Here is a 27,659-nt window from a genome sequence, read left to right as displayed (position 1 = left end):
GGGACGCCAATCAGTCAGTCATTACAGATAAGACAAACAACGTAAAATAAACTATATCTCCATATAGATATGGTTTGTTAACTTCTGTTTGTCCCAATGTTTGCCTGTAATCCTATAGTCCCTCCTCCAGGGAGAGAACAAAGTGTGCCCTGTTACTAACTTTGTGTTTCCCTGTAAGTACCTAGCCTGTGATGTAATTATACTTTCATCATAACAGATTAAATGTGAATTAAATCTAAAATCTAAATACAACAAATGGATTTAAAAAAAGTAAAGGTTTGGTGACTTAATGCAGAATCACACATGAAGTGAAGGGAATATGGTTAAACATAAAATATGTTATTATGACACAAACAGTAGATTCTCCCATCTGTTTCCACTGTTATGTGTATATGACCCACAGCTGAAGCAAAGCGTTCCCTCTGCAGCCAAACCCTGAGGGGGGAAGTGGGAATTCTGGAGATTTACAACAGTTCAAAAGGTTGAAATAGTTCGGAAGTTCCTGCATAAAACTATAACAAATATGTGGAATACAAAATGTAGACGTTCAGGGTTAATCAGGTTGCCACCAGATGGCACCAATGAGCAGAAAGTTTGGTCATGAAAAACGTTACGATGGACATGTTTTCATTTTGTAGGACTCAAATAAATCCAGTAAAAAAAACAAACTAAATATTTATTTCTTAAGGAAATACAAAATGGAATTTTGTGATAGCTTATATGCTTATATAACATCATATACAAAAGTATAAAAAAACATAATTGGTAGTAACAATATGCTAACAGAAAATAAAGTACAATGTAAACAGCCCATATATATATATATATATATATATATATATATATATATATATAAATATATATATATATATATAGATATAGATACATATATATATGTGCATACATGACGCCTGCGCCAAAACCAAAGAAGAAAAAAAAAAGAAAAAGGATCAACCGCTCAGCCACCAAATGAACGAAAGAAGAAAAATGACCATGAACCATGAAGGTCATTCTGTAGTAATGGCTGTCTGTGGGTGTAACTATTGAAAAATAGAGAATTTACTATTTTCTTAATTAAATGAGCAAATTAAACTAAATGTATCTATTAAGCCTACCTGCTCTCCTCTAGCTGAATGTCAAATCCCCTATGATTCCCAGAATACATCTTAACAAAGGCAAAATTAAATTGTTCATTTGTAAATCACCAAATGAATTGCTGAGGTTTTCAGCTTTTCCAACAGTGGAACATTTTAGATGCTGGAAATATGTTGAAGCGCTGGCTAAAGCTAAGAAGACATATAGTACAAATCCACTATAAAACAACGAACTGAATGTATAGAATGTGAAGTAATGTGCCAATATCTGTGTTTGTTTGTTTAACTTCGTGCCGACAGTGGCTGGAGCTTCCGGTGACCACAACGACAAGTAAATGGGAGAGCGAGAGAGAGAGAGAGAGAGAGAGAGAGAGAGAGAGAGAGAGAGAGAGAGAGAGAGAGAGAGAGAATATGTGATTATACTGCAACAAACAGTGTCCATTGTTATTGGATCCACATTTTGTGGCGAAACGCTCCTGAAGGACTCGGCTGGATCTCCTCCGACTCTTAAGTGCTGCTAGTTGGGCCGCTTCTTCTCAACTGTACAAAAGTCGCCGCACCTTCACTCGGCCTCCAGCTGCTGCAGCAGGGGGTTGGCCTCGCTCTCCGGGGTTTTGACGCTGTCTGTCCGCACAATGCATGTGGGGCGATGCCGGTTAAGCATGAGGATCAGTTGCTGTCGCTCCAGCTTCAGCTCCTCAATCTGGGCTTTAAGGTCAGAGTTTAACATCTCTAGTCTCTCCGATTCCTGCGAGAGGATGGAGAGGAAAAAAAAGGAGGTGAACACGACTTATTATTATGAATAATACTTGGGAGTTGTTTTCGGCGACAACAACGGATGTTTGAAATAACGACGATTATGTTTCACCATTTGTAGATAATCTGTCCTCTCCTTCTTTTTGTTTCGACATCGAGCCGCAGCCACTTTGTTTTTCTCTCGTCTTCGTTTCCTCCTGTCTTCCTCTTCGTCCCTCTAAACAACAGAGCAGGAGCAACAAGGTGTGGGATTAAGTGCTGCTGGACCTGCTGTACGATGGGAGACTCTCCACGTTTCAGAACTAAATTATGATAAAAGATTACAAAGTATCATCTCACCTTCTTCATATTACATTTGACTGTAATAGCAGTAGGCTTTGGCCATGCCTTCTTCACGATCGTGATCAATAAGCAACATGTTGAGCTAAATGAAGAACTAACAATTTTTCATTTTATTTTATACTAATTTTAAACACATTTAATCGGTTTAACATCAACTTAATGAAGTGATCCGAGACATATAACGAGGCCTGTGTGTTTACCTATAAACGCAAAGGACAAAGTTTTCATAATTACTGTTTTAAAATGCTTATTGTTACAGTGTCCCGCTATGTCCACTAGGTGGAACTGGTGATTAACATGTAACACAACGCTGAAACTGCAAGGGTGGTTTCACTTTCAGGCAAATTGCTTATGACACATTAGGCAAATTTTTACACACCGCTGAGCAAGAATCTGTACGATTCATTTGAAATATTGAAATTCTGTATTTGCTTTGTTGCAGCTGTTCTTTCCACTGTGGCTAAATCCCTTCAAATGTTCAAAAGTCACTTCAGAAAAAAAAAAGCATGCAAAGTGAATAACAAGTCAAAGTGCACTATTTGTGTTTACATGATGTAGTCATCAGCTCCTCAGGTGTTTCCTATACCTCCGTTTTGATCACTAGGGGCCTCTTCCCCAGACCGTCCAGGAAGTGCAGAGGTGACAGCATCGTGCCGAACTCCTGGAAGTCACAAAACTTGAGCTTGTCGGTGAGCGTGGTGGCTGAGATCCCAGCCAGCGGACCCAGGCTGGGCAGCGAGCCTGCTGTCACAGAGGGATCTGGGATTCGTCCTGGCATCGCGTCAGACTCGGTCGTGACCACAGCTAGCGGGCAGAGGGAGAAAATGGAAGACGTGTTCAGACAGCAGCTAAACCAGATCAATGAAAAGCACACACAACTCTGTCTGCCCTGCTCGTTATAGTACATACTTCATGGCGCGAGGGTAGAAAAGCCATTTTACGATAACAAATTAGCAGCAAGTAGACATTTATGGGTTTTAATTGAGCTACAGTCGGTCACAGAGCTTCATGAAGGCTGAGGTGCACCGCTCCTTTCTAGCAGTCAGACTTGCCTCGTTGATGAATTGCTGGTCTGTTACAGGAGCCGGATGCTAAGGCCGCTCTCATTAGGCTATTTCACTGTTTTGCTTCTTTTTTTTTTTTTTTTTTTTGGAATGAATATACCGCCATTTACAGGGATCTTGGCAAGACTTTGCCTTATTTAATCCCCAGAGGCCATAAGAGAGACGAGTAACAGTGGACAAAGCACACTCGGACAAATTCCTCTTTATTTCAAGGAGAACTTGAGAAATAGCCACGGTTTCCTCCTTATGAGACTTTATGTCAGGGGAGTAAAATGTGGCTGCCAAAATTCACCATAATGGGGTGAAATATGAACCCAAATTTAGCTTGTTTGGTTTGGTTTAGCCACACGAAAAATGAAAGTTGTCCCCGTCTACTTCTAATGTTTTGCGCAGAACACATTTTTGCACTAAAACTGGCGAATGCCTTAATTTGAAAAAGGCCGAACATGAACGTTTAAATGTATCCAAAGACAGGTGTGTGTGTGTGTGTGTGTGTGTGTGAGAGCAAAGCCAGCCGGAGACAACAGGAAATGATACGACAACAGCTCATGATGCCACATGATGCAGCCCAAAAAACATGATGCAGCCCAAAAAAAATCATCCAACAGTCAAATACTCAAAGACCCGTAGACCACAGTACAGGAAATATACAGCAGAAAACAACGTGTCATGTCTAAGTGAAGCGTGTGTGTGTGTGTGTGTGTGTGTGTGTGTGTGTGTGTGTGTGTGTGTGGAAATTATGCATCTACTTAACAGCAACGCTTGAGAACATGAGCGTCACACATGGGGACAACTTTCAGTTTTCCCACTTCCCCAAACAAAAGGTCAGAAAGACAAAGTGAAAGGCCGTGCCTGTGGCTCATGACGGGCAGTGTGTGTTGAAAATGGTGCAAGACGAAATAAATGTGATTTGTAGTGACATGCATTAGAAGTTTGGTTTTAAATTTGAACAACAATAACAAAAGCAAAAGACAAAGCTGCCTTAGCACCATGATTCTTAAAGATTGATAAAAAGGACTTCTAAGTACGGTCCATAGTGAAGTTATGATTAAAACAGCTATTTAATATAATAACTGTATTAGTCCCCTGAAGGTCCAAGAAGCCAATGTATTAAACTTAGACTGATTAGCCTGTATTATAGTTAGTTGTGACGTCTATGCACTTATACATGTACAAACTGCATGCTAGTTTATGAACATGAATTGTCATTGCTTTATGAATATGTGTAGTCATCTTTAACGGACTACATTGTGTTGCAGCGTGCATACTGAGGCCATTGGTCAACTTGAAAGCGGAAGTTTTTTTTTCAGTGCGGCATTTACCTTACGTAACTTTGTCTTCCCATCAAAAGAGCTCGCAGTGATAAAAAAAACCCCCCAAAAAACAACAAGTTAGCGCTCGTCGATCAAAACACAGTTTAAGTTGCAATGCACAACACCAATGCAACGGGCACACGGGTCTAAATAGGAACATTTTGTTCTGAATTGTGCACGCCGTAGTTCCATGTAAGAGGAGCAATGCAAACAAAAGAAAAGTGATCCTTCTGCAGCATGCTCAGTAAGATGTCAGCTCTACGTGGAGTGCAAAAAAGCACGCAGAGACTGCGGTAAACGGCACAGTTTAACCCAAACACACCGCAGAGCTTCTCGCTGCCTGTTCACGAGCTCGGTGTGACCTGCGCGCGGCGCGCCAGCAGCCTGGTTAGAGTGGAGAAAATAGTCAGCCCTCTCGATTTTACGAAGTTTTGAATACCGACCTGACTTTGATCCCAGGTGCAACAAATGTCCTTTCTTCTGGTCAGCCGAGGGTCGAGAGTAGATTTTAAAAAGTGGAAATCGTTGCATCAGACCGATTTTTAAACGTGATCCCAATCTGGGAGGATTTGGGAATGCGGAAATTAGGCTATGCCAGCCAAACGTAAGCAAGGATGTAAAAAAAAAAAAAAAGTAGCCTACATAGTGGGGGCAGAAGTGGGGAAGTCGCGCCGCTCCTCCCATAAAGAAACACTGAGGCTGCAAACTGCAACGACAGAGAGGCTCAGACGAGGCCTGCGCTGGAAATACAGAAGATCCCTCCTCATCCAACCCCGAAGCACGCGCGCGAACATGTAGAAGATACATCATTGTAACTAGGTTTGAGGAAATACAGAGGTCATGTTAAAAGAATATAGTGATTTAAATTTGTACACTTTTACCTCACATTATACTTCCTTTGTAGAATTATAGCTCTATCATGTTAATGTATTGAAATAATGTGTACATTTTAAATACAAGCTTTTCATATTCACTCCTCGATCAAGAAATAGATTTCTTAGAAACAACCAGCAACAAACTCCACTCTGAATGTAGATTTATTGTAGTTATTCAGCAGAATAGATAAGCAATCAATGCTCATTTTTACTTATTCTCAAATTGAACAAATAAGTCAAATTCTGAAAGGTAAAAAAATAAATCATAAGTTACATCTTGATAAGATATATATATATATATATATATAGCATATAGCACTGGATGTTTTCATGGAAAACTTTCACCGAGGTCGACCCACAGTTGATGACATTGCACGTAACATGGATGAATACGTAAATACAATATGTACAGCAATCAATACACTATATTAACACAAAAACACAAAACCATACCGATACATCAAATTCCACATTACATCTTAGATCTAGTAACAGATCAGATATATATACATACATATACATATACTGTATGTATGTATATATATATATATGTAAGCTTTGAAAATTATTTGGAATTTTTCAGCATGCGTTGTAAAATCAAAAACGTACTTCAGTCCCACCTGTGACAGTAAAAGCCATGCTTTTCGCTACATCACTCTGTTGGCTATGCATCTGGAGAAAGTCTGCATGTTTGCTTAGTCACAAACATGACATTTCATGAACGTATTCCTTGTAGTGTTACAGCATACTGTGGCATAATGTTGTTCATATCATTTCAAAGTCAGGAAACGGCAAACAGAACTACTAGAGAGGTCACACCGATCGCTTCCCTCTGTACATTATAAGGCCAGGAGAGTTGGGGAGTTGAGGAGATCCACCGACTCAGCTTTGCCCCCTCCGCCTTTATGACCGTCCAGTCCGTCTGTGAGATAGTCCATCTCGGGACACGCGAACGTGAACACGGACAGGTAGCTGCTGCAGGTGGGGGTGGAGGTCACCACCGGAGTGCTGAGAGGCTCCAGGTCGCTGGAGACAGACTTGTACAGGGTCTCCCAGTCCGAGACCCCGAGGGAACTGCTCAGATCGATGTCTGGCACGGATCGGGCCGTCTCCATGGGGGTTTTCTCCTCCAAACTGGGCAACATATTCTCCAGCAGCCCTTCCTTAACGTCCAGAGAGGGCTCAAGATCGCAGATGTTGATTTCGGCGCTGGCGCACAGCAAGATGTTGGAGTTCCCAGAGATGGCCGTGGACGGATCACTGGAGATACCCATGTCTTGGAGCGAGGGAGCTTCCTGGGTGCCATCCTCTGGGAGTCGGTCCTCGTCCGGACTGGGCGGTAGCTCTGGGGACCCCGTGGGCTCCTTGAAAATAGACTCCAGCTCCTCTGACATCTGGCACACTGGTTTGTGTGTGGCAAGGATGAATTCAAGCCGTTCTTTCTCTTTGAGGAGGTTGGCTATTTCCGTCTCCAGGGCTGCTTTTTCCTCCTCCAGCTCGTCTGTCTCCTTCAGATAGATCGACATCCAGAATCATCCACATTGGAAAACACACACACACACACACACACACACACACACACACACACACACACACACACACACACACACACAGTGGGTGCATATGACAGCTGAGTAAACAAATCACTGTTTACTTACAGTTTGCAGTGTATCCGTGAGTTCCCTCCGTCTGTTGCGACATTTTGCTGCAGCCATTTTATTCCTCTCCCTCCTTACCCTCTTTTTCTCTTCCTCCTCTGGAGACAGCTGGGATGTGAAGGAAATGATTCAGTTATTACCTTGAAGAATCCGGCCATTTCATCCTCTAATCCGTTGCATCTGTTGCCAATTCACCCTCTGAAGAATGGCAAAAGAAGCATGTTTCGCTGCAATGCGTCTAAAAATAGACCATTGTTGCAGACTTGCTGTGACCTGAATATAAATTGACTGCCTAAGAAAGGCACACAGCCGGCACACGGCACCAGAGGAGCATGCACAATAGCACTGTTGCACACAAGGAATTCAGACTAGCATATGTAAATGTACACTATTCTGTCCAATGGGCAGTTAGACTTCATCTGAGCTAACCTACCTGCTCTGTTTTCCCCTTTCTGGCAGCATTTTTGCCCTTATTCCCGCCCACTTTGGGTGTTGCCTGGTGGGAGCTTTGTGGTTCATTGGCTTGCTTGCTACCCAGAGACGGGGAGACAGATGTAATAATTGTAGGCTGGACCATCCACTGGAAATCTGGGGTAGAGGAAATTGCAGTGACTGTTGGAACAAATGGAGTGTCTTCAACGCTCATGTCTCGGCAGAGCTCCTGAAAAAGGGGAAATAATCGACAAATGAGGGCTATAATAGAGATTTCTTAAAATAAATATATTCCCACGCTGATTTTGGCTTCAAGTGGACCCTATTGTGATAACAATCCTCAATTAAAGCCACAAATCGTTTGTTTAGAGGCTAAAAGCAGAAGGCAGCCTGCATGTGTTATATTCTCTAGAAATAAACCCATCCAGAAATAGCCTTCTCCAGATCAATATTTGACTTTATCACGGTTTCTGACGTCAACACTGACGCAGAGATGCTGTGGAGTCTCCTGAATGGATTTATTTTTCTCAATGAAACCGCTGCATCGACACGCTCGCGTTTGGTCCCAGGACGTCGGAATCAAAACAACCCGGACAACGGTGCTAATGTGTCACATCGACCCGCGCTGATCTCACGTCAAATGTATTCAGCAAATGTGTTTGTTTTTTTTAACAAAAGAACGGTGATGAAAAAATAAAAATAAAGCGCACCGAGTTAATTAAAATCATATCAATCAGTTCCCCCTCCCCCCCCCCTCCACCGAGAATGCTAACAATCAGTCTGTGGACCACATTAAAAAAAAGAAAAGAAAGGGCGCTCAATTAGCTCGTGAAGTGCGCGCCTCCTGGGCTGCATGTTTGACTGTATGACCAACAAAGCCGTTCATACCTTTGCATTGCTCTCTAAGGAGGAAGCTGGAGAGCTCGCCTCTTCTGGCGTCTTCTGGAAAAGTGTCCCGACAGGAGACTCAGGCCGGCAGGTGGAAGAGACTGAATCCATGTCAGGCGTCGGGTTATTGTGATACATCACGAGGGAGGAAACGCAAAAATAAACACACACACGTCCCGATCAATGACAAATATGACTCTGGCCTTCCGCTGGGCAGAGCGTCTCGGGTCTTTTCTCCAGGTATATACCTGGTATCTGGACGACTAGAATGCAAGCCCCTCCTTTTATGCTCCGCTAGAATTTTATGAATGAACTAAGACTGTACCATCCGTGGAGGGGGGGGGGAAGGGTGGTCAGACGGACAGACACACAGGCCTACTTTTCGGGGTAAAACAACATTATTTTGACATTTAATATCCGTTATATTTCCTCCACTTGTGATATGTCACAACATGTCTCAGATATGGTAAGAACGGCGTCACTGCTCTGAAAGCCACACAGCAGTTTTCACTCCCATTCACAAATATCGGCTTCATCTGAATGCAACGTAGGGTGAGAAACGTGAGCCTATTTATAAATACATATATGCAGGCTAACAATTTCCTGGGCGATGATGATAAATCATTTATTTATTCTAGGGTAAAAAAAACACTTAAGTATAGGCTCCTTAAATAGCCGGACAACACACACACACACACACACACACACACACACACACACACACACACACACACACACACACACACTTTTAATAATGTAAAAGCTCATTTTGTTGCAAGGTCAACGCGATGCATTTAAAAAGATGCATGTTCTCTCCGCTTCCAGATTAACCACATTTCATTTGTATGAAACAGATGTGCTCCTCCAGTTCATTTATTGTTTGCACTCAACGTTAACCGTCTGACAGCACATCTGGATAAACTCAGCGCTTCGGGGGCTGCCTTTTAACAAAGATAAGAATCGAGATGCTGCTGGCAGACATCACGGAATGATGCTGAAATTGTTTACTTGGGGCGGAGGTGGTTGAGAGGAGAGGCTGCACATGTGGGGGCGGAGAAGTCACGTGACAAGACCCGGAACTGGAGGGAGACCGAACGAAGGGGGGGGGCGGGGTCAGCAGCTGGCAGGAGCGGCATCATCCGTGACTCTCATCGTCACGATAAGGGATCGGCAGCATGTCTGAACTATTATACGTCTAATACCATATGTTAAGAACATTGTGCCATTTCATTGCAATAGGGCTCTTTGAATGATTTAGAATGATTAGTGATAGAGGGAATATTCCATCTCAATTGGACAAACAAAAGATGCATAATTGGGGTGTAAAGTCACGCTAAATCCAAATAACATAAATGTGTGTTATTGCTCGTCATTAGGCAGTGGGAGGGATCAGCTGGTCATACTGACCCTGAAGCACGGTGTGGAAGAGAAGAACACAGAGGTGAGGGGTCGTGTTGAGAGTATGAATCCAAACTACTACTGATAATTCAATGTATGACGGCACAACATGACAAAAATTAATCTTGCAACCTCTATGTCCCCCCCCCCCCCCCTCCTTGAGGCAACGCTAACGCACCTTGAGCGCCTCTCACAGACGTCACCTACCTGAGGGAATGAGATGCGACAAACAAACGGTAAAGTAACAGAGCAATACGTTGACTGTAGATGGAGATCAACCTGCTGTTTGGGGTTCAGCCAGAAGAAGAGCAAGGACTCCTTTATAAACTCCTGTTTTTGTGTACGACTCGAGTATTACATTTGTTTTATATGTGAAATATGTTGTTTATATAAAAAGACAAACGAGAGGCTTCGGTCACATTTAAGTTATTTAATTTCAATAAGTTACAATTCATTTTGTTGACAGTAAAGCCACACCCACTCATCTATTTCCATATAGTTCCCACGCTTTATACATTCTTCTCAGCTTTTGGAGGTTGGGCTTCTGTAATTCCTGCCGGGGGACAAAAACGCTTCGTCAGCAATGGATTGTAAAATGCCTTCAATAGAATATTTTAGTCCATTCTAGTACCTTCTCGTCTTCGTCCAAATGCAGGGTGTCTACCAAGGGAGCAATGGAGGGGCGGCCGTGGGCACACTGGAAGGGCAACTGACAGGAGGACAGGGACGCCACCAAGCTGCAGCACTCATCTCTACTCAGGCTGTCGTTGAATTTGATGGCACCTGTTTTAATGCGGATTAAAGTGATGCGTAGCAAGACATCAGTGGGGAAACCGTCATTTATTGAATCCTCAACGCGCGGGAAGTAAACCGAAGGCTGGAGAGAAATAGCTTCACCTTACCGTGGCACGCTAGCGAGGCTAGCACCTTCAGCACAGTGAGAGGCAGAGATCCTCTTACTCTACCTGTGGAGCGGAGTAACTGAGGAAAAAAGGGTTAGAATGACGCATGTTAGCCTTTATTAAGTCAATGTTGTACTTCCTCCATACAAAAAGGGGGAGGGACTTACCTCAATCTGCTCTTGAAGATACTCCTGGTGTGTGATTATAGGGGGGAAAAGAAGAATCGTGAGATGATCACTTGCACTAGATGGTGTTAACACGGAGGTTTCTTAAGTCTCACCTCAACAATAGGCTTGAGAACAGACGGTCTCCCCCGCCTGAGCTCGTTACTCTCCTTTTCCATGAAGCACAGCGGCACCTTTCCCACGAGAGCTTGTGGCGCCGCTGCCGGCGAGAACCTCACATCCAGGCCCAGACTCCGCAAATGTGCCTCGCAAGACCTTTAAGAGGAAGAGTCCGTTAGAGACACAGAAAAACAAAACCCGCTCAAACTGACACGCTGACGTAACGGTGTCCACGGTGTGACAAATATTGTCAGACCTGTGCTCTGATGTTCCAGGTATTCTCATTTGCCTGTGAACACAGTGAAACACACCTCAGCAGCCTCTGCTCCTCCTCTGTTACACTGATCTCGAGCGGCGGCAAGATGGTTGACGAACACAGACGTCTCTCCCCGGGTGCCTCTGGGTCGTCCTCATAAGAATCTACGACGGGACGTATACCTTTATGCATTCACGAAGGGTCCCCAAAAACAGCACTGTTAAATCTTAACGACGCTCAGTCTTTTTTTTTTACCTGCAACTAGATTTTCAAGTCGGACTCTCTCGTGTGCAGCGTGTTGGTCTACCAGCACCAGAAGGTTTCCTGCGGGTTTCAATATGAAGAGCGTGAGACGCGGACGAATCGATAAAACGACGGTTAAGCTCTCTGTATACCTTCAGTTTCACCGAGCGCTGCAGCAGACTCCTCGTCTCTCGTGTTGATGAGACACGCGAGAAACTTCTTATCCACCTGATGGATAACCTGTGAGGGCGATTAAATAGCAATTACTTCACAACGTCAATAAGAGGTCGAATGGGCGAAGCGTTATAAAGAATATAGAAGAGAGGTTTTGCCTTCATCGAGTGGATCATGGCCTTAGAAAAACGGTACGGAAACAGGATGTTGTGGATCTTGACGGCGAGTCCGTCGGCTTGCCCACTCGATACGTCCACACCCACCTGGAGGCACAGTAGAGTTCATGACGCATCGCTAAAAAACTGTACATTCTAATTACTATGAAGACACTAAACTTATTTAAATCCTTACAAAGCTAACAAACAAGTTCTGTTTACCGCAGGAGGGCAGACGAACACAGGATTATTCCATTTGGAGTACAACGACTTCAGAGAGTCGGACCTCTCAACGTTGACATCTGATAAGACAAACGATATTAAACATGAACACAAGCCAATATCCATTGTGCGTACAAGTGTGTGTGTGTGTGTGTGTGTGTGTGTGTGTGTGTGTAGCCTACCATCTACAGTCTGATCTGTCTGTCGGGAACCATCAAACCCTGAACTAATCACTCGTTCTGTCCTGGACTTAGGGAGGAAGGGCAACACTAGATCCACCTGAAACGGGTAACACCGGTATTCCATCCCTACAGGTCAGCGGAGGCACTCTTGGTTAATGCCGAGTACTGCTTCCAGCTGCTATCGTGTCAACATAAGCTGCCAACTCACCCATTTCAGAGACGACACTAACTGCCAGGTTGGTGACGTCGGACGTACAGCGGGCCTGCGTTTCTGCAGCGGGCGGGTCTTCATATCGGCTGAGGCCCGTCGCTTTGTTGACGTAAACCGTCTTCCCCGCGGATGCGTCGTAGTGATGAAGCCAGTCCCCAGGTGTCGTGACCTCTCGCCTCTCGGCCTGGAGAGGATTTGCACAGCGACCCAGGACCGGCTCGGGATCCGGGGCGGCGTCGCAGTGACTGCTATCGTTACCACTACGGAGACGGGTTTTGTCCTGTGAGGCGGTCCTTGACAAGTGTGGCGGTCCGTTTGAATCGTCTGCCCGGTGTCGTTTCAAATGGAAGAGTTTTGCTGCCAAAGAGATGTTGCCTCTATTCTGGCCTGGGACCGGTTTTAACTTGGTGAATGCCGAGAGGGTTTGTGGGCTCCGGAGGCTGATCCGTGTCTCTTCCTTTTCTTGCTGGTCCTTCTGGCAAACAAACACATTCTGTGAATTCAAAACAAAGACGTCCGTCTGAGGAAGTCGAGCACGATTCGCGTGATGAGTCTCTCCAGAGGGTAACTTCAGCTCACCAGCTTGGCCACATGTTCTTCTGAACTTCTCAAGGGATCCGGACTCCTTACGTAGAGACAACTTTTGACAAGTTGAAATCCTGTGAATCTTTGAGGGAGTCACGTCCTCGGATGGTTCCTGACTCGCTCTGCCGTCGCCCGCGTACAGTGAGATTTTGCGTTTTGATGCAAAGGATCTCTCTTCACATTTCTGCGCCAAAACTTGTTGCTGAAATACCGACTTGTTGACTTGGGGCAGGTCCCGAGTCGGCAGACTTTCATGAATGTATGGATCAGACAGGCCGATCCTTCTGTTACTTATTAAAGTCAGTTCTCGTCCTCCTGCACCCTGACAGTCAGGTAATATTAGCTCAATACGGTGTAAATCAGGTTGACTTTGTTGATAGACGCCATCTAGTGGAATCCCACTGCTGGTTGAGGTAGTTGTGTTTAACGGCATCTCTTTTTCTTTGGAGGATTCTAGTTGTCTGACTGGATTTAACACACATAACACTCGAGCGTCTTCCCCAGCTTCACTAAAGCCTGGCTCCTCCTCCACAGTAACGTTATTATCAGACGCAGCTTCAAGTCTAGCCGGATCACACAGTGGCTCAGATCCATATTCTTTGTCGTCACCATTTATCTTCTCCAACTCAGTTGCAGTTATCTTCCGCTTCCCCCGTTCGTCAGTCTCGTCCTTGCACTCCTGTCCAACATTGTCCTCAAACACACGGTCATCCTTGCGCTTCCGATAGACAGGATCAGACGCCAGTTTCGTTGCAAAAGTACAATCTAGTGAGGAAGCCCTGCCAGTCGCTTGGCCACCGTCGGCCGTGTTCTGCCCCTCTTGGTCTGTATTGTGGGTGCAAAGCAATTCTGGAGCTGCATGGTCCAAGTCATGGTGAGAAAGCACAGCCACCAAGTTCTCCTTGGTCAGGAAAGCTTTCACTGCCTCTTCGACACACAGCAAGATCCCATCCCAATCTCTGAACTCTATTAGAGTTTTGGCAGGCTCCAGACATACGTCATACTCAGAGTAAGGGCATTTGATATTGATGACGTACACTCCGTGCAGCTCTTGGCTCCGTTTGAGCTTTGGACTCCTGACAGCAGACCGCCCGTCCGGACTGTCGTTCTTCGGGTTTGAAGCGCTCAGCCTGCGAAGGAGAAAGTTCAGGAGCTTATGTACGCGTGTTTTCAGGAGCAGCCTGTCGTTTACATACAGGAACTGTAAGCTGCCGTTGTAGTGGCCTTCTCTGCCAACGTGACCTGTCACTTCAAACAGGCCGCGCGTGCAGCGGATGTCTCCCAGTTTCTGTGCTCGCCCGAGGCCGTGCATCTGAGCAAACCTGTGGTAGGTGTTTCTGGCTTTAGGAAGCTGCACCATCATGGCTCCTGTGCAGTCGTTCTTCAGCGTGAAGGACACAGAGGGGTGCATCAGGGAAATGGCCTCCACTCTGTGTCTGATCCGCTCACCCTCGAGCACAGCATCCATCCTCCTCCTCCGGACTGGCATGTTGTGGAGGAAGTTACAAATGACGACAGTTGTCCCCGAAGAGGGTCGAGCAGTCTCTGCCTCAAACACATCCATGCCCTTGCCATCCTTGAAGATTTTGACGTGAGTTTTCACCGATGACCTGGTCCTTGTTGAGATTTCAACTAGTGTGGCCAGTGAGACTACACTCGCCAGGGCTTCTCCCCTGAAGCCATACCACCTGAGGTTGTCCAGGTCTTCGACAGTGCTGCATTTGCTTGTGTAGTATCTGTTCCCCACGCACTCCATGTCCTCAGCAGTTATCCCAGAGCCGTTGTCGACTACCTGTACTTTGAACGCCTCCATGTCCATCCTGACCCCCACACAGGTCGCCCCGGCATCGATGCTGTTCAGGATCAGCTCCTCTATGCACTGCTGAAGGGAGGGAAGAGCGACCCCGGAGCGAAGTTTCCCCCGCACGTCTTCAGGCAAACACTTAATCATGGTGTTCATAAAATGCAGCTGTCTTAAAATTAGCCGTTGCTAGCTAACGGCCAGTACCGTTAGCTCAACGCTAACGTTAGCTAGTTCCACAACTTGATTGCGAGACATTAAAAATAAGTCGGGATACGCTGCCTGTTAACATTTTAAATTAAAAATAAATACTATCGAAAACAATGCTAAAAATCAACCTCGGCTACTGTTTACAGTCAACGTGTAACATCAAGAGCGGACCGTAGCAGCCGACAGCCAAACCTAACAGCGCCATCTTCTGGTGTGGAGGAGCAACAGCTCGACGTCCTTTTCTTTTATTCGTTGACAAATTTCAACTGTACGGAGTGTGCTATCTCATGTGTTTACTGACATTTTATTAACTTCATGAATTTCATAAAAAGAATATCCAACTCCAAAATTGAAGTGACGGAAATGTACCATCTCCACTCTTATTGATCCCTCTAGATCTCATGTTATATTTTGTATTTATGTACCACTTTCTTTCTGACATACAACAAGTCAATATCCAATTCCATCACTTTTGTGTGAAGAGGTGGTCAGATTTTAACTGTGTACACCATGTCTCCTCAATCTATACCTCTTGTTTGGCTCCTGACATCATCAGTGACTTTCTTCACGACTATTTCTCCAAATTATTCAAACTAACGCAATTTGAGGATTCATTGATCCTACATCTTTGGCTGTTTTGTCAGCGATTCTCCGCAGAGTCAGTCCTTTCCAAAGGAGGGCAGCAGCCTTTTAAGTGGGTATCGAGTCATTCATCAATGAATATGGCGGTGACAGATTTCACGGTCATACCGTTGCCTGTTTGCTCACCAGGATGTCTGCTGGATTCTGGATAATGTAGTCACTTCATCAAATATTCCCTTATTGCGGTTGCTCCAATAAAATTCAACAATGTGATGCAGGCTGGAAGGACATTTATTGTAGATGTTAAGGATGAACATAAACACATCATTTCATTACTTGAGCTGCATTCCAACTAATAAAATAAACAAAATAAATAAAACATCTGCATTAAAGGTAATATTACAAGTACAAACAATGGGTTATCTTATTTTACAATCTTAAAAGATGAGTGTTCTAGGCTGTCGACTGTTTTCTCATTCTTAAACTCTGCCTTGGTTATGCGTGACTTGGGGCTCCCGGTGGATTTCAGCCATTCTTGCATTTCTTTCACCTGGTTTCGTGGGCCTTGGAGCTGCCCCTCAACAGTTCCTGCGCCTGTGTTTTGGACCCATCCCACCAGGCCAAGCTTCCTCCCCTCGGCCTGGAGAATGAAACACGGTGGATTAATGATGGAGAATAAGGCTGTCATGGGAATATTAGTTAGATACAGTGTACACAGCATGGGTTGTGAACTCTATAGGACTTGATCTCTAGGCATTGTATATAGTGCAGTAATTCCTTGTAATTTTTCAATTAAACATTTGTGTTTTAGGTTTTTACATTTATGTTTACAAGCTTTAATGTAAAAAAACAACAACAACATGTTATTCCAGCTGCTTTTAGCTACATCTCGCTTCCTTCCTCAGTTTAAAACAAAATAAATCATAATCCATGACATAATCCATGACAGTTAACTCCACCAGCAAGACTGTGACATGCGGCTGCCAGCTCATAGAAAAGCTAAACAATGAGATAAAAGTGATTTACGTCACACTACCGTTACTGTTCATGTGTAGGTTTACGTTATAATCACTGTCAAACTCACTTGAGTGTATTTCCGAAAAAACACGCCTTGCACTCTGCCAAAAACTTCATAATCCACTGAAATGAGGTCTTCGTTGCTCATAGTGTACCTGGAACAGGAGAAACAACACAGCAGCTAGCTACGTGTCGTGTATTATTGTTAGCTACTACAAGCTATGCTAACCTCATGTATGTTCTAACGATTTACCACCTCGATAACTAACACGCTCAGCGCATTATTCATGCCGTGTGAACACAGGAAAGCTCGCTGTGTGTCATATCATTCACCTGGATGTCGTTAGGAAGCCGTGAGACGACTATCCAGCTCCAGAAGGTCTCGAGTTTAAAACATCCGGGACTCCGCTTCCGGAAGTGATCGGTGGACCAATCAGGGAACACCCGAGACATTTGGTTTCTAGGCAACGAATGCAAACCTTGGGAACTAGTCGAGTCGCTTTATGTGTCGACAGATAGATAAACACAGTTTCTTTTGATTCAGACGACATTCAAACATCAGTTAAATGTTTTTTTATTTATTGCAAATGCTTTTAACTCTTTGCCCTTTTTTATTTATGTATTTTTTTGGGGTGATCTGGATAATCTAGAGACTTTTTGGATTCCTCGTCCGTCCTAAAAGGTGAGCGTGACAGTTCACTCCTGTCCTTAAAAACAGCAGTTGACTAGATCTCCACTCAAGGATAACAATCTTCATCTGCTGATTACTTTTTGGTTGACAGAGTTCAGACTGTATGTAATTTAAAGAAAGTAACGTTAATCGTGTAAACGTAGTTGAATGACGACTGAGAAAACGTAATCTGTGTAATTTGGTTGAACGCGAGCTGTGGTAAAATAAAAATGTTTTTCTACATTTGAACAGGAGACTTATTACATGAAATGCACGGAATAACTTCTTGATTTTACTCTAAATATAGTCATACAGTGCAGATGCACAGCATTTTCCTTCAATGTTTTTCTCTTTTAGCCTCACATTTTGGATGCTTTTTTTTTTTTTTCTTTTTCTTCTTAGAAATTATACAGGAAAAAAAAACCCTCAGCAGCTGGTGTGGAGGAGCTCAGGTGTCTTTCACAACAAAACAACCTCAAAGACAACAGCTGACGTCATGAGCACATACACAGGAAGAAGACACAGTCCTCAAGGGCAGCACAACACTGCAGGAAAAAGAAACACCGACGTCTCTACTCAAGCACAACACGGTGTTGTACCTGGTAGGAGAGCAGAGGCAGTAAACCAGCCGTTTCCTAACAAGCCCGTTAGCCACAGAAGATCTCTCCAACCCACGAAACAAGACGCATTCGTTCCGTATGATTTAGGAAAAAAAACTATTACAAAACAACCAAGAACCCAAGAACACCGTTCAAACGGCACCGGAAAGACCAACGAATACCAAGATCCGAGAAAGGACTCAGGCGGCAGACGGCCCAGTGGAGAGCTGCAGATGGCCAGAGCAATTCATGCAAAAGAGCTGGTGCTGCAGGAGAAGCTGTGGCGCGTAGAGGAAAAAATAAGACAAAAGATCCAGAGAGACACTGCTGCACTTGATGACCAAAAGAGTGAGGAGCAGAGACACTACAGGGGACAAGCAGAGAGGGGAAACAACCAGACAACATCCAGGAGAGAACCAGAGAGGAGAAGAGAGGTGAAGATGCAAGAAAGCCGACAGGAGGATGTTAAACAACACATGAAGACACGAGATCAGGACGAAAGAGCCAGGGGGAAAAGAAGGGAAACAGAAGTTGCACAGTCACACAAAAATGGTCATAAAGCAACTCACCAGATCACAGATCCTGAGCAAGAAGTGGGTGGAGAGCTGAACAAACCATGGTGGGAAAAAGTGAAAGAGCATACTGGAAGAAAAGAAAGGGATGAGAGAAATATTTGGGGAGATCCAGGCGTGAAGTCACAGGATAGAACAGTGAAAGCAACAGAAAGACATCAAAATGCAGCCTCTGTGAGCGATACAGGTTGGAAGAGAGAAACACAATATAGGGAAAAGACACGCAAGGAGATTTCTGACGATGAACGAGATACGCCTCAAATGAGTCAGCAGAAGGCTTCTCATAAAGCTGCAACAGAAGGAAGAAAACCGTCAGGGGCACCGAGGCCTCCACCGGATTCTCCTCCCAGTGGACCAGAGCCGGCGGCGGAGCTGAGGCAGGAAGGCCTCCAGCTCCTCCTTTGCAAAATTTGCAACAGAAAGTTTGCAGGCGATAGATTACAGAAGCACGTCCAAATCTGTGAGAAAGTTAAACAATCGCAACGCGGAGTGTTCAACGCCTACCTGAACAGGACCAAGGGATCCGCCCTAGAGGAGTACTTGAAAACCCACGGCAAGAGTCCAGAGGTAGGCCAGTGTTGGTTTTAAGTTTTTAAGAGCGGGTCGTTTTGAGTGTATTAAAAGTAAGCATTTACTGGGGTTTTTTTTGTGGTTTTATTCAGGTTTTGACGAAAAACAACCAAAGACAGAACCAGGGACATACAAGGAATCTGCACAAAGGTCGACTCCCAGGTGGAACTACACATCAGCCGAAGTGAGGAGATCAGAACTGACCCAGAAACTTCAGCCCTGAACCATTAGAAGAAGAAATCCACAGCATATCAAGTCACCCATCACCAGCTCATTAGTGGTCTGATTCAGATCTCTGCTCTACATTTCCATCATATATTTCCTGTCTAAGATGGTTTTTTATCTCTTTACAAGACTAACACATGATTATATTAATATCAACTAACAGAAATAAATGCAGTGTATTCTAGCTTACATTGTGGAAAATATTGACTATCGACAAAAGACAACAGTTACGTTTTATTTATGACTTTTACACGAAGCAACGGCGTGACAGAGAGAAGTGTTTATACAACGGTTACATCTCCACAACGTTTTGGTTAAACCAGAGTTTTTTAAGATGCTATCAACACAGCGCTTTCATATTTGCACTAATTTTGGTTTCAATAGCTTGCTGAGGCACTCCGACTGTATTTAACGTCGCATTTTACAGCATGACAATACTGCCAGTGTTGATCTGCTGACAGATCACTGCTTGTAAGCGAACTATGACTATTACACACAAGCACTACACACTTGTTGTAACACGGACAAACATACCCAAAAAAAAAAAAAAATGCAACTGCATATTTGCTTTCACAAATGATGCAAAATACGGAAACAACATCGAACAACATTTCAGGAAGTACCGACGACAGATAAAATGGTTAAAAATGCAATAAGAAAACAACATTATAGACACATGGTGAGCTGTATCCACATTCAAACACGTCACACAGAAGACAGACCTACAGATGAGCTTCCTCAAGAGTTGAAGAAGACAATAAAAAAAAAGTAAGCGCTTGTTTAAAAAAAAATGAAATCAGTAGTTTCGTGTTTCACACAAATACTTTCACATGATAATAAAACATGCACATGTAAAAAAAAAAAAAAAAAAAAAAAAAAAAAAAAAAAAAGCATATATTTGAATGAGATAATTAGAATATGTTTATAATAGCTATCGATTCTCATACATGTGGAGAAACTGTTAGCAGCTATTCTGTATTTGGCACTTTTTAAGAATATCAAATGAAATCAATAATTCAAAAATAAAATTGGAAGATGACGCCAAATTGAGTTGAGATCAATCTGGACAACATCCCGGCAGCGCATCGCTCAACAATTGACAAACGGGAAAATGAATCTTTGGATGCATTAGCAAAAGCTTTCCCGTTTGCATTAGACGGTCTTCTTTGATATTTGATAAATACTAAATATATATGGAGGCACTAACGACCGAAGCCTCGATGCCGACGTCCCTTAAAGTCAACATTCACATTACAGAGTGACGCTATAATCGCTATGACTGTCTCTCTCACGGGGGGGGGGGGGGGGTCAGGAGCTTCATGTTGAATCCAGCCAACATCTCAGTATGTGGAGAAAGTAGCTAGATTACCGCACACAGGTGAACACAGGTGTGCGTACGAGAGCGTGCGAGGCATTACGCAGCATTACGTATGTAACAGGTCGTAATAATGCAAGTCAGCGTTCTGTCAAACGCGTGTCACCTCTGTGAACGGGCACGAGGCCGCGGCCTCTACTGCACGTCCAGCCAAGCCTCCGATCCCCATCTAACCAGCTGGTTTGAACTTAATAGGCGCTTTTCACGCTTCTCCCATGATCAGGACCTCCGCAGGTAAAGTCACACACTGGCCCCTGATGGTCGGCCCCCGTGGTTTGTGAAGGCGCCTCCTCTTTCTCCTCCGTCCCCGGGCATCCGGGCATCAGACGGATGGTTTCCGTTATTGTCGCATCCGGCTTCCCTCTGCGCTGAACGATTGATCGCCGCCCAGAGCCTTTCGTTCTCCTTTTGCTGCTCGTTGACCTAGAGGCGGCGGGAACACGCGCTGTTACTCGTGCACACGGATCAGGACTCAGCACTGACGGGCGGCTTCTAGGGGGGGGGGGGGGGCGTTTCTTACCTGCCTCTCGAGCATCTCGATCCTCAAATCTTGATTGGCGACCGTCTCTCGCAGCTGCAAAATAAGCTTTCCTGTCAAATACTCTGGCAAAGGGATTTCATTATTAGATGATAATTTGCAGCGCCGAGTGTGCAGATTCGATACCTGCGTGACCTCGCAACTTGCTTTGCAGCACGCTCCCGTTTCTCCCTTTCTGCAGACGTCAGCCCCCTCCAGTCCGTTGACTTTATCACAGCTCATTCGTTTAGTCTGGAAAAACACAGTGGACACAGTGAATGCGTTTTCAAAAATGCAGTATGAGCATCAGTACTGTGAAACTCTAAAAGTGTTCATTTGGAGTGCATAACTCGTGTCTAGATAAGCGAAAGGTAACATTGGCGTTACCGATAGGTCTTTCTTAGTGCCGGCTGCTTCTGCCGCAGCCTTCAGCTCTTTCAGCTCCTCGTAAGGCAGAGTGACGCTCTCGGAGACGGAAGAGAGCTGGTCGGGAATGGATCCATCGGCGTCGTGTGGCATCGGGATGAACTCTGCGTTCTCGAGCTCCTGTTGGATGAAAACCTCCCTGATTTAGAACACAGAGTCTCCATTCAGAGGTTTCTGTTTTAGGATTCAATGAAACGTTTCCCTTATTCCTTCTGAGGCTTTCACGATCAACAAACCTTTCTGAGCCACAGAGGGCAGGAGCTGTCCCCGGTCTGACTCGTCAGCGACATCATCGGAGTCTCCATGAGGCACTCCTCCGAATTATCCTCCCGTGTGCCACCAAGACCCCTGTCACGACAGTCCGTCTCTGAACCAGGCTCTATGTCCAGATCCACCGTAGATGTGGATGCCTCCTGGCCCAGTCCTGTACAGACATAACAATGTAGACTTTCAGACGCATTCCTGAAGCAAAGGAAATGAATCAATGCACAAATCAGTGTCCAAAGAAAAAGTACATACCAACACCAACTGATAGTCCACTGCTGTTAGATCGAATAGTCTTGGAGTTGAGCACTTTCTCTGCAAAGGATAAAATACATTAGACAGCTGGCTGCTTGCACGAGCACACCGCGCAAGCGTCTGGTTGCGATTACTAACCCATGATGATAATGGTGTGCCAGCCGCGGCAAGAGAGGTCCGGCACATGGTGCAGGGAACCAAAGATGGGCCTTGGCATGGCAGGGCACACCTCTGAACCAAATCCCTTATCAGCCGGCATCCCAAGTCGGCCGTTTCCTGCGTTTCCCCACGCGAATATGTGATTGTCTGCAAAGGAATACAAAAAACAAGGTGATGATGTATCCTCAGGGCCAAAGGTCAGGGGCAATAGAAGCACTACAGGACTACGTGTGGTCTTACCCTCAGTGGCTGCAATGGTGAAGCCGTCTCCACAAGACACTTTGGTCACTATCTTCCCTCCAAAGGGTCCGAGAAGGAGTTGGACACCCGGGTGTTTCTTGAAGTCCTTTACGCCCAGCTGCCCGTACTTGTTGCAACCGAAGGTGATCAGACGACCACGTTCTGCAAGGAGAACGAATCGTGAAAAATGACGTTTCTGTGAGACTTACGTGAGAAAATATTAGCCTTTTTAATACGGTACCATCAATGGCAGCGGTGTGGGACTTCCCCGGGGCAATGATCTGAATCTTGAACCTCGCCAGCTGCTTTACCAAAGTCAGTGTAGTGATGTACGGGATCCCCTGATAACCCTGGTGGGGTGTACAGAAACAGAAGCCGAACATCAAACATAGCTGCATCCCCTGAAGTCTCGAGGATTACAGTCCTGCATGTATAACCCAGTACCTCTCCAGGGTGGTTTTTTAGACCAGAGATCCCCTGGTTCAGACCAAGCTTGTTGAATTCATTGTTTCCACACGCTAGGACTTTGCCAGTTTCGGTTAAAAAGAAGGTTCCATCGCTGGCACATGACACTGAGGAGATGGTGGCGCCCTTAGGGATCTCCACCTGGGAAAACCAGAAGAACAGATGAGACCAGATTGCTTAGAACACTTTGTCTCTTACTGACTCCGGCGAGGTTTTTAGCCGCTTGACAGACATTCAAGAGCGTGCCGGAAAACAGGAAGGAAAATCTTACTTGCATCGGAGAAGAAAAGTCATCCTCACATTCCAGGCCGAGACGCCCTGCACCAGGAAAATAGAGCAAATCCGACTGAGAACACCTATCTCCACCTGCTGGCTACAGCTATAACAGCAAAGAACAATCTGGCGGAGGCTTACTCAGCTCAAAAACCAAAGTAAATACAGCGTCTCTACGCACCATACTCTCCGCAGCCCCAGGAGTAGATGTCCCCACTCTGAGTCAGGACCGCCACGTGGTTGTCCCCGCATGAAACCTGACGAACAGGCCGCTCTTCGAAAAACTCCAAAAGCACCGGTTTCAAAACCTCCATGCCGAGCGCTCCCTCCACTCCAATGCAGCCGTAGTAGTCTGACCCAAACATGTACATCTGGTCCTCGTCTGCAAAAAGCAAAGCAGAATGTTCAAAACGCATCTTTACAGAGAACGTTTATCGCAGGAAGATTTGGTCACTCACCGGTGACGCAGGCGGTGAAGTCGGCCCCACACGCCACCTGTCGGATGGCCTTCCCCTGTAGATTGTCCACCTTCCTCGGCTGCCGGTAGGAGGCCTGGTCTCCCTGACCCAGCTGGCCCACCATCTTGGCTCCGCCTTGGACATTCTGAAGAGACGTTTGAGAGAGAGAGAGCTCCTTGTAGTGAAACACAACAACTCGATCCAGTAAATCTCTCCCCGGAGTGATGGCGCGTGGTTAATACTCACTGCCCAGGTATACAGCTCCTTTTCCACGGTCACCACCGCAAAGTGACTCTCTCCTGCACACACATGTTGGGCGCTGCTGCCTCCTTTAAACGAGTCCATTTTCTGGGGGGTGAACTTGCCTCCGCCCCAGAAGTACACCTCCCTTGAGCGTGTGGTCACCACAGCCACAGGGGTGTCAGTCACCGTACTCAGCCTGCGGCGCATCCAGGACATCGGGTGAGCGACATACTACACAATCTTACTCAAGGGACTACAGACGGGCTTTAACGCCGGAGAAAATCTAAGTACTGTTCACAACTTACTTTGGTTTTTTCATTGCTGAATTCAGCAGGGCAACTCGCTCCTCAAGCTCCCTTATAGAGAACAAAGTTGTCAGTGGGTTGTTTTGAATCCAACAGCATCTGAAAAAAATGTTAATAATGAAAACTGCCTTTTCCCCTTTCAAACCAACTTACTGTCTACAGCAGGAGATGAGCGGCTGGTCCAAAATCTGCTCAGCTGTGGGCCTCTTTGCGGGGTCCTTCAACACAAAAAGATCCCAAGAACTTAACGGCGGTATCCCTCACAGAGACCAGATGTTTCCTGAGCTATACAGTAAAACCTCTGGCGCCAAATCATTCCAACGCGACACTCTTCTCCGATTATTCCCGTCAACTCACTTGATCGAGGCACTCGTACACCAGCTTGATCAAGGCGGACGAATACACATCCGAGTTCACGTCCATGGTCCAGTTGCCCTGGACTATTTTCACACAGAGGTTCAGAGCGTTCTGGTGGACACAAGCAGCAAAATGTGTTAATTCTGGAGGGGGGGGGGGGGGGGGGGAGGGGTCTAATTTTTTTAGATTAAAGCAAAGAATTAAAACTATTTCTAGCAAGTTAACAAACCAACCGTTGCATCAAACGTCCTCGTAAGGACCAGGACTTCAAAGATGACACAACCCATGGCCCAGATGTCCGATTTGAAGTTGTACTTCGCTCCCTGGCACAATTCAGGTGACATGTAATATGGAGTTCCCACACACTGGATTTACAGAAGAAGAGAAAAAAAAACATTAATATTTACTAAATCACAGTTAAACATGTTGGGGGGGGGGGACAACTTACAGTCTCCGCCATTGAGAACTCAGAGTCTAGCTTCTTTGCGAGGCCGTAGTCGCCCAGCTTGATGAGGTCAGTCTTGGTCAGAAAAATGTTCAGAGTTTTGATATCTCTAAAAGACAAGAAAAATGGATTCCATTACAAAAACAAAATAAAAAGTCCTGCAGATGTCACCAGTGAGGGCATGTCAAATGTGATCACCTGTGTAGGATCCCAGCCTTGTGAATGTAGGACACAGCCGAGGCGATTTGGTACAGGTACCAAATGACCACCTAAAGCAACAACGTTAAAAAGGAGACGATATAACAGAGAACAGTCCGTTTGTATAAAATGCCCTGCAGTGGTGCACTCATACCTCTTCACTGAAAAGCTCCCCATTCTGGTGATTGATTTTATCATACAGATTTCCTCCTGTGACGAGAAGGCATATTCAGTCACCGATAGACAGCGTTCAAACTCAATCAAATCTTCAGAGCGGACTAAGCCTGTGCTTACCATTACAATACTCCAACTCAATGAGCAAGGTGTTTTTATCCATGAAGTGATTCAAGTAGGCTATGATGTTGTTGTGCTCCAGGATGGAGAGGATGCTTATCTCATTCATGACATCTCTGCGCTCCCTTTCCGAGAGGGAATTCAGCTCCACCTCCTTCCACACCACCAGAGAGTTGTCCTATAAGCCAAAAGGGGAACATTAATATAATAATAATAATATGAATAAATAGTAGTGTCCAGATTTGTTCCTGCACAGGTTTAAGTTGTACGGTTCTTATTACCGGTTTACAGAATAGACACAGAAGGAAAATATTCTAAAAGGTTAGAATAAGAAAAAAAAAAAAATCATGAAAAATAATTAGTTCACAATGCATTTTAGCATTTAAAGGGGTCTGCAAATCCTCATATACGTTCCCAACTGGACTACGGGCTATGGGAAGGTAACTTATCTAGGTCTCACTCAGGAATGTCTCATGCGCATGGAAACAGAGGAGCAGTTAGCCGGGACAGGCACATCCTGTACAGTAAATCACGACGCACACGTTTGATATATATCTAGTCTGTTTTCACCGTAAGCAGTGGTTCTAATCACTTCTGACTGCAAACCACATTGCCAGCCCAAGAAAAAAAGAGTTGTGTTGACCATTGTAAAGTTACACAAGACACATTTCCCTTGCACTGTTTGTGAGGTAAATACGGTAAATGTAAGAAAACAGGAACAGCTATTATTGCGTGTCATAAAGTGTTTTAAATAAAGAAAACCCAGCTGGGACAGACAACTTTACCTCTGTTCTTCGGTACAGGGTTGCTTCACCAAACGCCCCCCTTCCGAGGATCCGGATAGGGACGTAATGCAGCTTCTCCTCTTCGCCATTATATGTGGCCGACGCGGATCGCTCACTGACCACCGAGCCGCCGTCCAAATCGGAGTTTAGCGAGTCGAAATGTCTTTCATAGTCCCCGAGTGACATGTCTGTTTAGGGACTTGTTAGCCAGTGATGGAAATAACCCGAACAGGCCTAACGACAACTCTTTCTGAAAGACTCGTACTTAAACCGTACACATGTCTGACATGTTTCCCGTGTAAGGCGGATATAAAGAGAGCTGTCAAATGATTCGTACTAAGTTACCAGATGCCTGAAAAGGCACTTAACACACACACACTCTCTCTCTCACACACACACACACACACACACAAGAAACAAAAATAACAGATACAACGTAGCAAAATACGTGCAAATGGTTCGACAGCGTCAAGTATAACACAACAAAAAAAGAGGACGTTCAGTCAACTTTTTTGGAAGTTTCAGAATAAAAGTCATAGCTCCGAGAGTGCTTCCGTGTATTTTACGATGAAAGTCAACAGAGCGTATTTCCGGTAGTGGCACTCGTCTGCTCGGCTAGACTTGGCCACAGCTTTAGTTAGCATGAATAAAACCCCGAACTGTGATGGGTTACCACACTAAAAGGTTCCGTGAGTCCACACAACAAGCACACGAGTTCACCAATGTTTAAAGTGTCGTCTGACACAAACAACAACCACAGGCTCGTCCATCATTTCCTTGCGCTTAAACCCGGAAACTATCAAATCAAACGGTCCGCTCGAAGTTGATAACGTGTTTTATATGCTCATCTTTCCCCCACGTTGCTTTTTACTCTAGCGGCTATAATTAAAAATAAAAGAGACACAAGTAGCCCACGTAATCTTGGTGCCTTGTAGAGCTGTTCATATTCAGTTCACAGTTTTATTTTGATACCAATCCTGTCACTTTACATTTAGATATATTGTATCATGCTTTTTCAGGAAAATCAATTGGAAAAACGGTAAATGCATAAGATAGCCGGACAGGAATGTCTGTTTTTGGGGCTGATCCACCAAATGAAATACCTGTCAAAAAGTTCACATGTCCCATTTGTCCAGAAATTGTAATCCAATATCTGTCCTTCTCATTAATTTAAAAAATAATGCAGACAATGGCCTTCTATCACATGTATTGAAGGGATGTGGCATATTTGTGTGCAGCAGGAGGGTTTACAAATATGCGTTTTTACTGTCTTTTACTGTTTTAATTAAAACTTTCGGGAGATATTTTAACATAAGAGAT

The 27,659-nt window shown here is 44.8% G+C and overlaps 6 protein-coding genes across 10 annotated transcripts; 1 reads left to right on the top strand and 5 right to left on the bottom strand.

The window, feature by feature from the left end:
* Positions 1–369: 369 nt before the first annotated feature.
* On the bottom strand, positions 370–5,307 carry jdp2a (Jun dimerization protein 2a). Of its 2 annotated transcripts, none has more exons than XM_068706946.1 (4): positions 5,013–5,307; positions 2,779–2,996; positions 1,963–2,067; positions 370–1,842 (listed from the first exon to the last, which is right to left on the bottom strand). In XM_068706946.1, the coding sequence occupies exons 1-4, from the start codon at positions 5,251–5,253 to the stop codon at positions 1,657–1,659; spliced, it is 750 nt and encodes a 249-aa protein (XP_068563047.1). In that variant the 5' UTR covers positions 5,254–5,307; the 3' UTR covers positions 370–1,656. The 2 variants fall into 2 exon arrangements, with proteins under 2 accessions (XP_068563047.1, XP_068563048.1); XM_068706947.1 differs by lacking the exon at positions 5,013–5,307 and adding an exon at positions 4,579–4,872.
* Positions 5,308–5,691: 384 nt separating this feature from the next.
* fosaa (v-fos FBJ murine osteosarcoma viral oncogene homolog Aa) lies at positions 5,692–8,650 on the bottom strand. 2 transcript variants are annotated; one of them, XM_068706944.1, is made up of 4 exons: positions 8,423–8,650; positions 7,536–7,763; positions 7,103–7,210; positions 5,692–6,952 (listed from the first exon to the last, which is right to left on the bottom strand). In XM_068706944.1, exons 1-4 carry the CDS (start codon positions 8,558–8,560, stop codon positions 6,284–6,286), a joined length of 1,143 nt encoding a protein of 380 aa, XP_068563045.1. In that variant the 5' UTR covers positions 8,561–8,650; the 3' UTR covers positions 5,692–6,283. The 2 variants fall into 2 exon arrangements, with proteins under 2 accessions (XP_068563045.1, XP_068563046.1); XM_068706945.1 differs by having other exon boundaries at positions 7,536–7,690; positions 8,423–8,509.
* A 1,585-nt stretch (positions 8,651–10,235) lies between these two features.
* Positions 10,236–15,195, bottom strand: mlh3 (mutL homolog 3 (E. coli)). Of its 2 annotated transcripts, XM_068706996.1 has the most exons (12): positions 12,447–15,195; positions 12,239–12,364; positions 12,057–12,136; positions 11,838–11,942; positions 11,658–11,745; positions 11,518–11,586; positions 11,318–11,426; positions 11,003–11,162; positions 10,890–10,913; positions 10,723–10,801; positions 10,452–10,603; positions 10,236–10,373 (listed from the first exon to the last, which is right to left on the bottom strand). In XM_068706996.1, the coding sequence occupies exons 1-12, from the start codon at positions 14,992–14,994 to the stop codon at positions 10,302–10,304; spliced, it is 3,612 nt and encodes a 1,203-aa protein (XP_068563097.1). In that variant the 5' UTR covers positions 14,995–15,195; the 3' UTR covers positions 10,236–10,301. The 2 variants fall into 2 exon arrangements, with proteins under 2 accessions (XP_068563097.1, XP_068563098.1); XM_068706997.1 differs by lacking the exon at positions 12,239–12,364.
* Positions 15,196–15,900: 705 nt separating this feature from the next.
* acyp1 (acylphosphatase 1, erythrocyte (common) type) lies at positions 15,901–17,054 on the bottom strand. Its single transcript, XM_068706942.1, has 3 exons — positions 16,978–17,054; positions 16,712–16,799; positions 15,901–16,267 (listed from the first exon to the last, which is right to left on the bottom strand). The coding sequence occupies exons 2-3, from the start codon at positions 16,790–16,792 to the stop codon at positions 16,052–16,054; spliced, it is 297 nt and encodes a 98-aa protein (XP_068563043.1). The 5' UTR covers positions 16,793–16,799; positions 16,978–17,054; the 3' UTR covers positions 15,901–16,051.
* An 841-nt stretch (positions 17,055–17,895) lies between these two features.
* On the top strand, positions 17,896–19,292 carry LOC137869557 (zinc finger C2HC domain-containing protein 1C-like). The gene is made up of 2 exons (XM_068706995.1): positions 17,896–19,052; positions 19,148–19,292. The coding sequence occupies exons 1-2, from the start codon at positions 18,147–18,149 to the stop codon at positions 19,241–19,243; spliced, it is 1,002 nt and encodes a 333-aa protein (XP_068563096.1). The 5' UTR covers positions 17,896–18,146; the 3' UTR covers positions 19,244–19,292.
* A 209-nt stretch (positions 19,293–19,501) lies between these two features.
* LOC137869556 (serine/threonine-protein kinase Nek9) lies at positions 19,502–26,804 on the bottom strand. Of its 2 annotated transcripts, XM_068706993.1 has the most exons (23): positions 26,340–26,804; positions 25,555–25,732; positions 25,415–25,470; positions 25,261–25,331; positions 25,066–25,171; positions 24,851–24,982; positions 24,618–24,728; positions 24,414–24,478; positions 24,261–24,311; positions 23,959–24,151; positions 23,713–23,857; positions 23,436–23,636; positions 23,253–23,299; positions 22,961–23,122; positions 22,758–22,866; positions 22,517–22,678; positions 22,256–22,423; positions 22,118–22,177; positions 21,835–22,022; positions 21,560–21,718; positions 21,320–21,424; positions 21,176–21,229; positions 19,502–21,078 (listed from the first exon to the last, which is right to left on the bottom strand). In XM_068706993.1, the coding sequence occupies exons 1-23, from the start codon at positions 26,523–26,525 to the stop codon at positions 20,896–20,898; spliced, it is 2,892 nt and encodes a 963-aa protein (XP_068563094.1). In that variant the 5' UTR covers positions 26,526–26,804; the 3' UTR covers positions 19,502–20,895. The 2 variants fall into 2 exon arrangements, with proteins under 2 accessions (XP_068563094.1, XP_068563095.1); XM_068706994.1 differs by lacking the exons at positions 19,502–21,078; positions 21,176–21,229 and having other exon boundaries at positions 21,336–21,424; positions 21,560–21,737.
* Positions 26,805–27,659: the final 855 nt, after the last annotated feature.

This window comes from Cebidichthys violaceus, unplaced genomic scaffold (genome assembly GCF_023349555.1).
Source record: "Cebidichthys violaceus isolate CVI_PGR_0920_01 unplaced genomic scaffold, fCebVio1.0.p SCAF_126, whole genome shotgun sequence".
Classification (NCBI taxonomy): domain Eukaryota; kingdom Metazoa; phylum Chordata; class Actinopteri; order Perciformes; family Stichaeidae; genus Cebidichthys; species Cebidichthys violaceus.
This window is presented reverse-complemented; position numbering and strand designations above follow the sequence as displayed.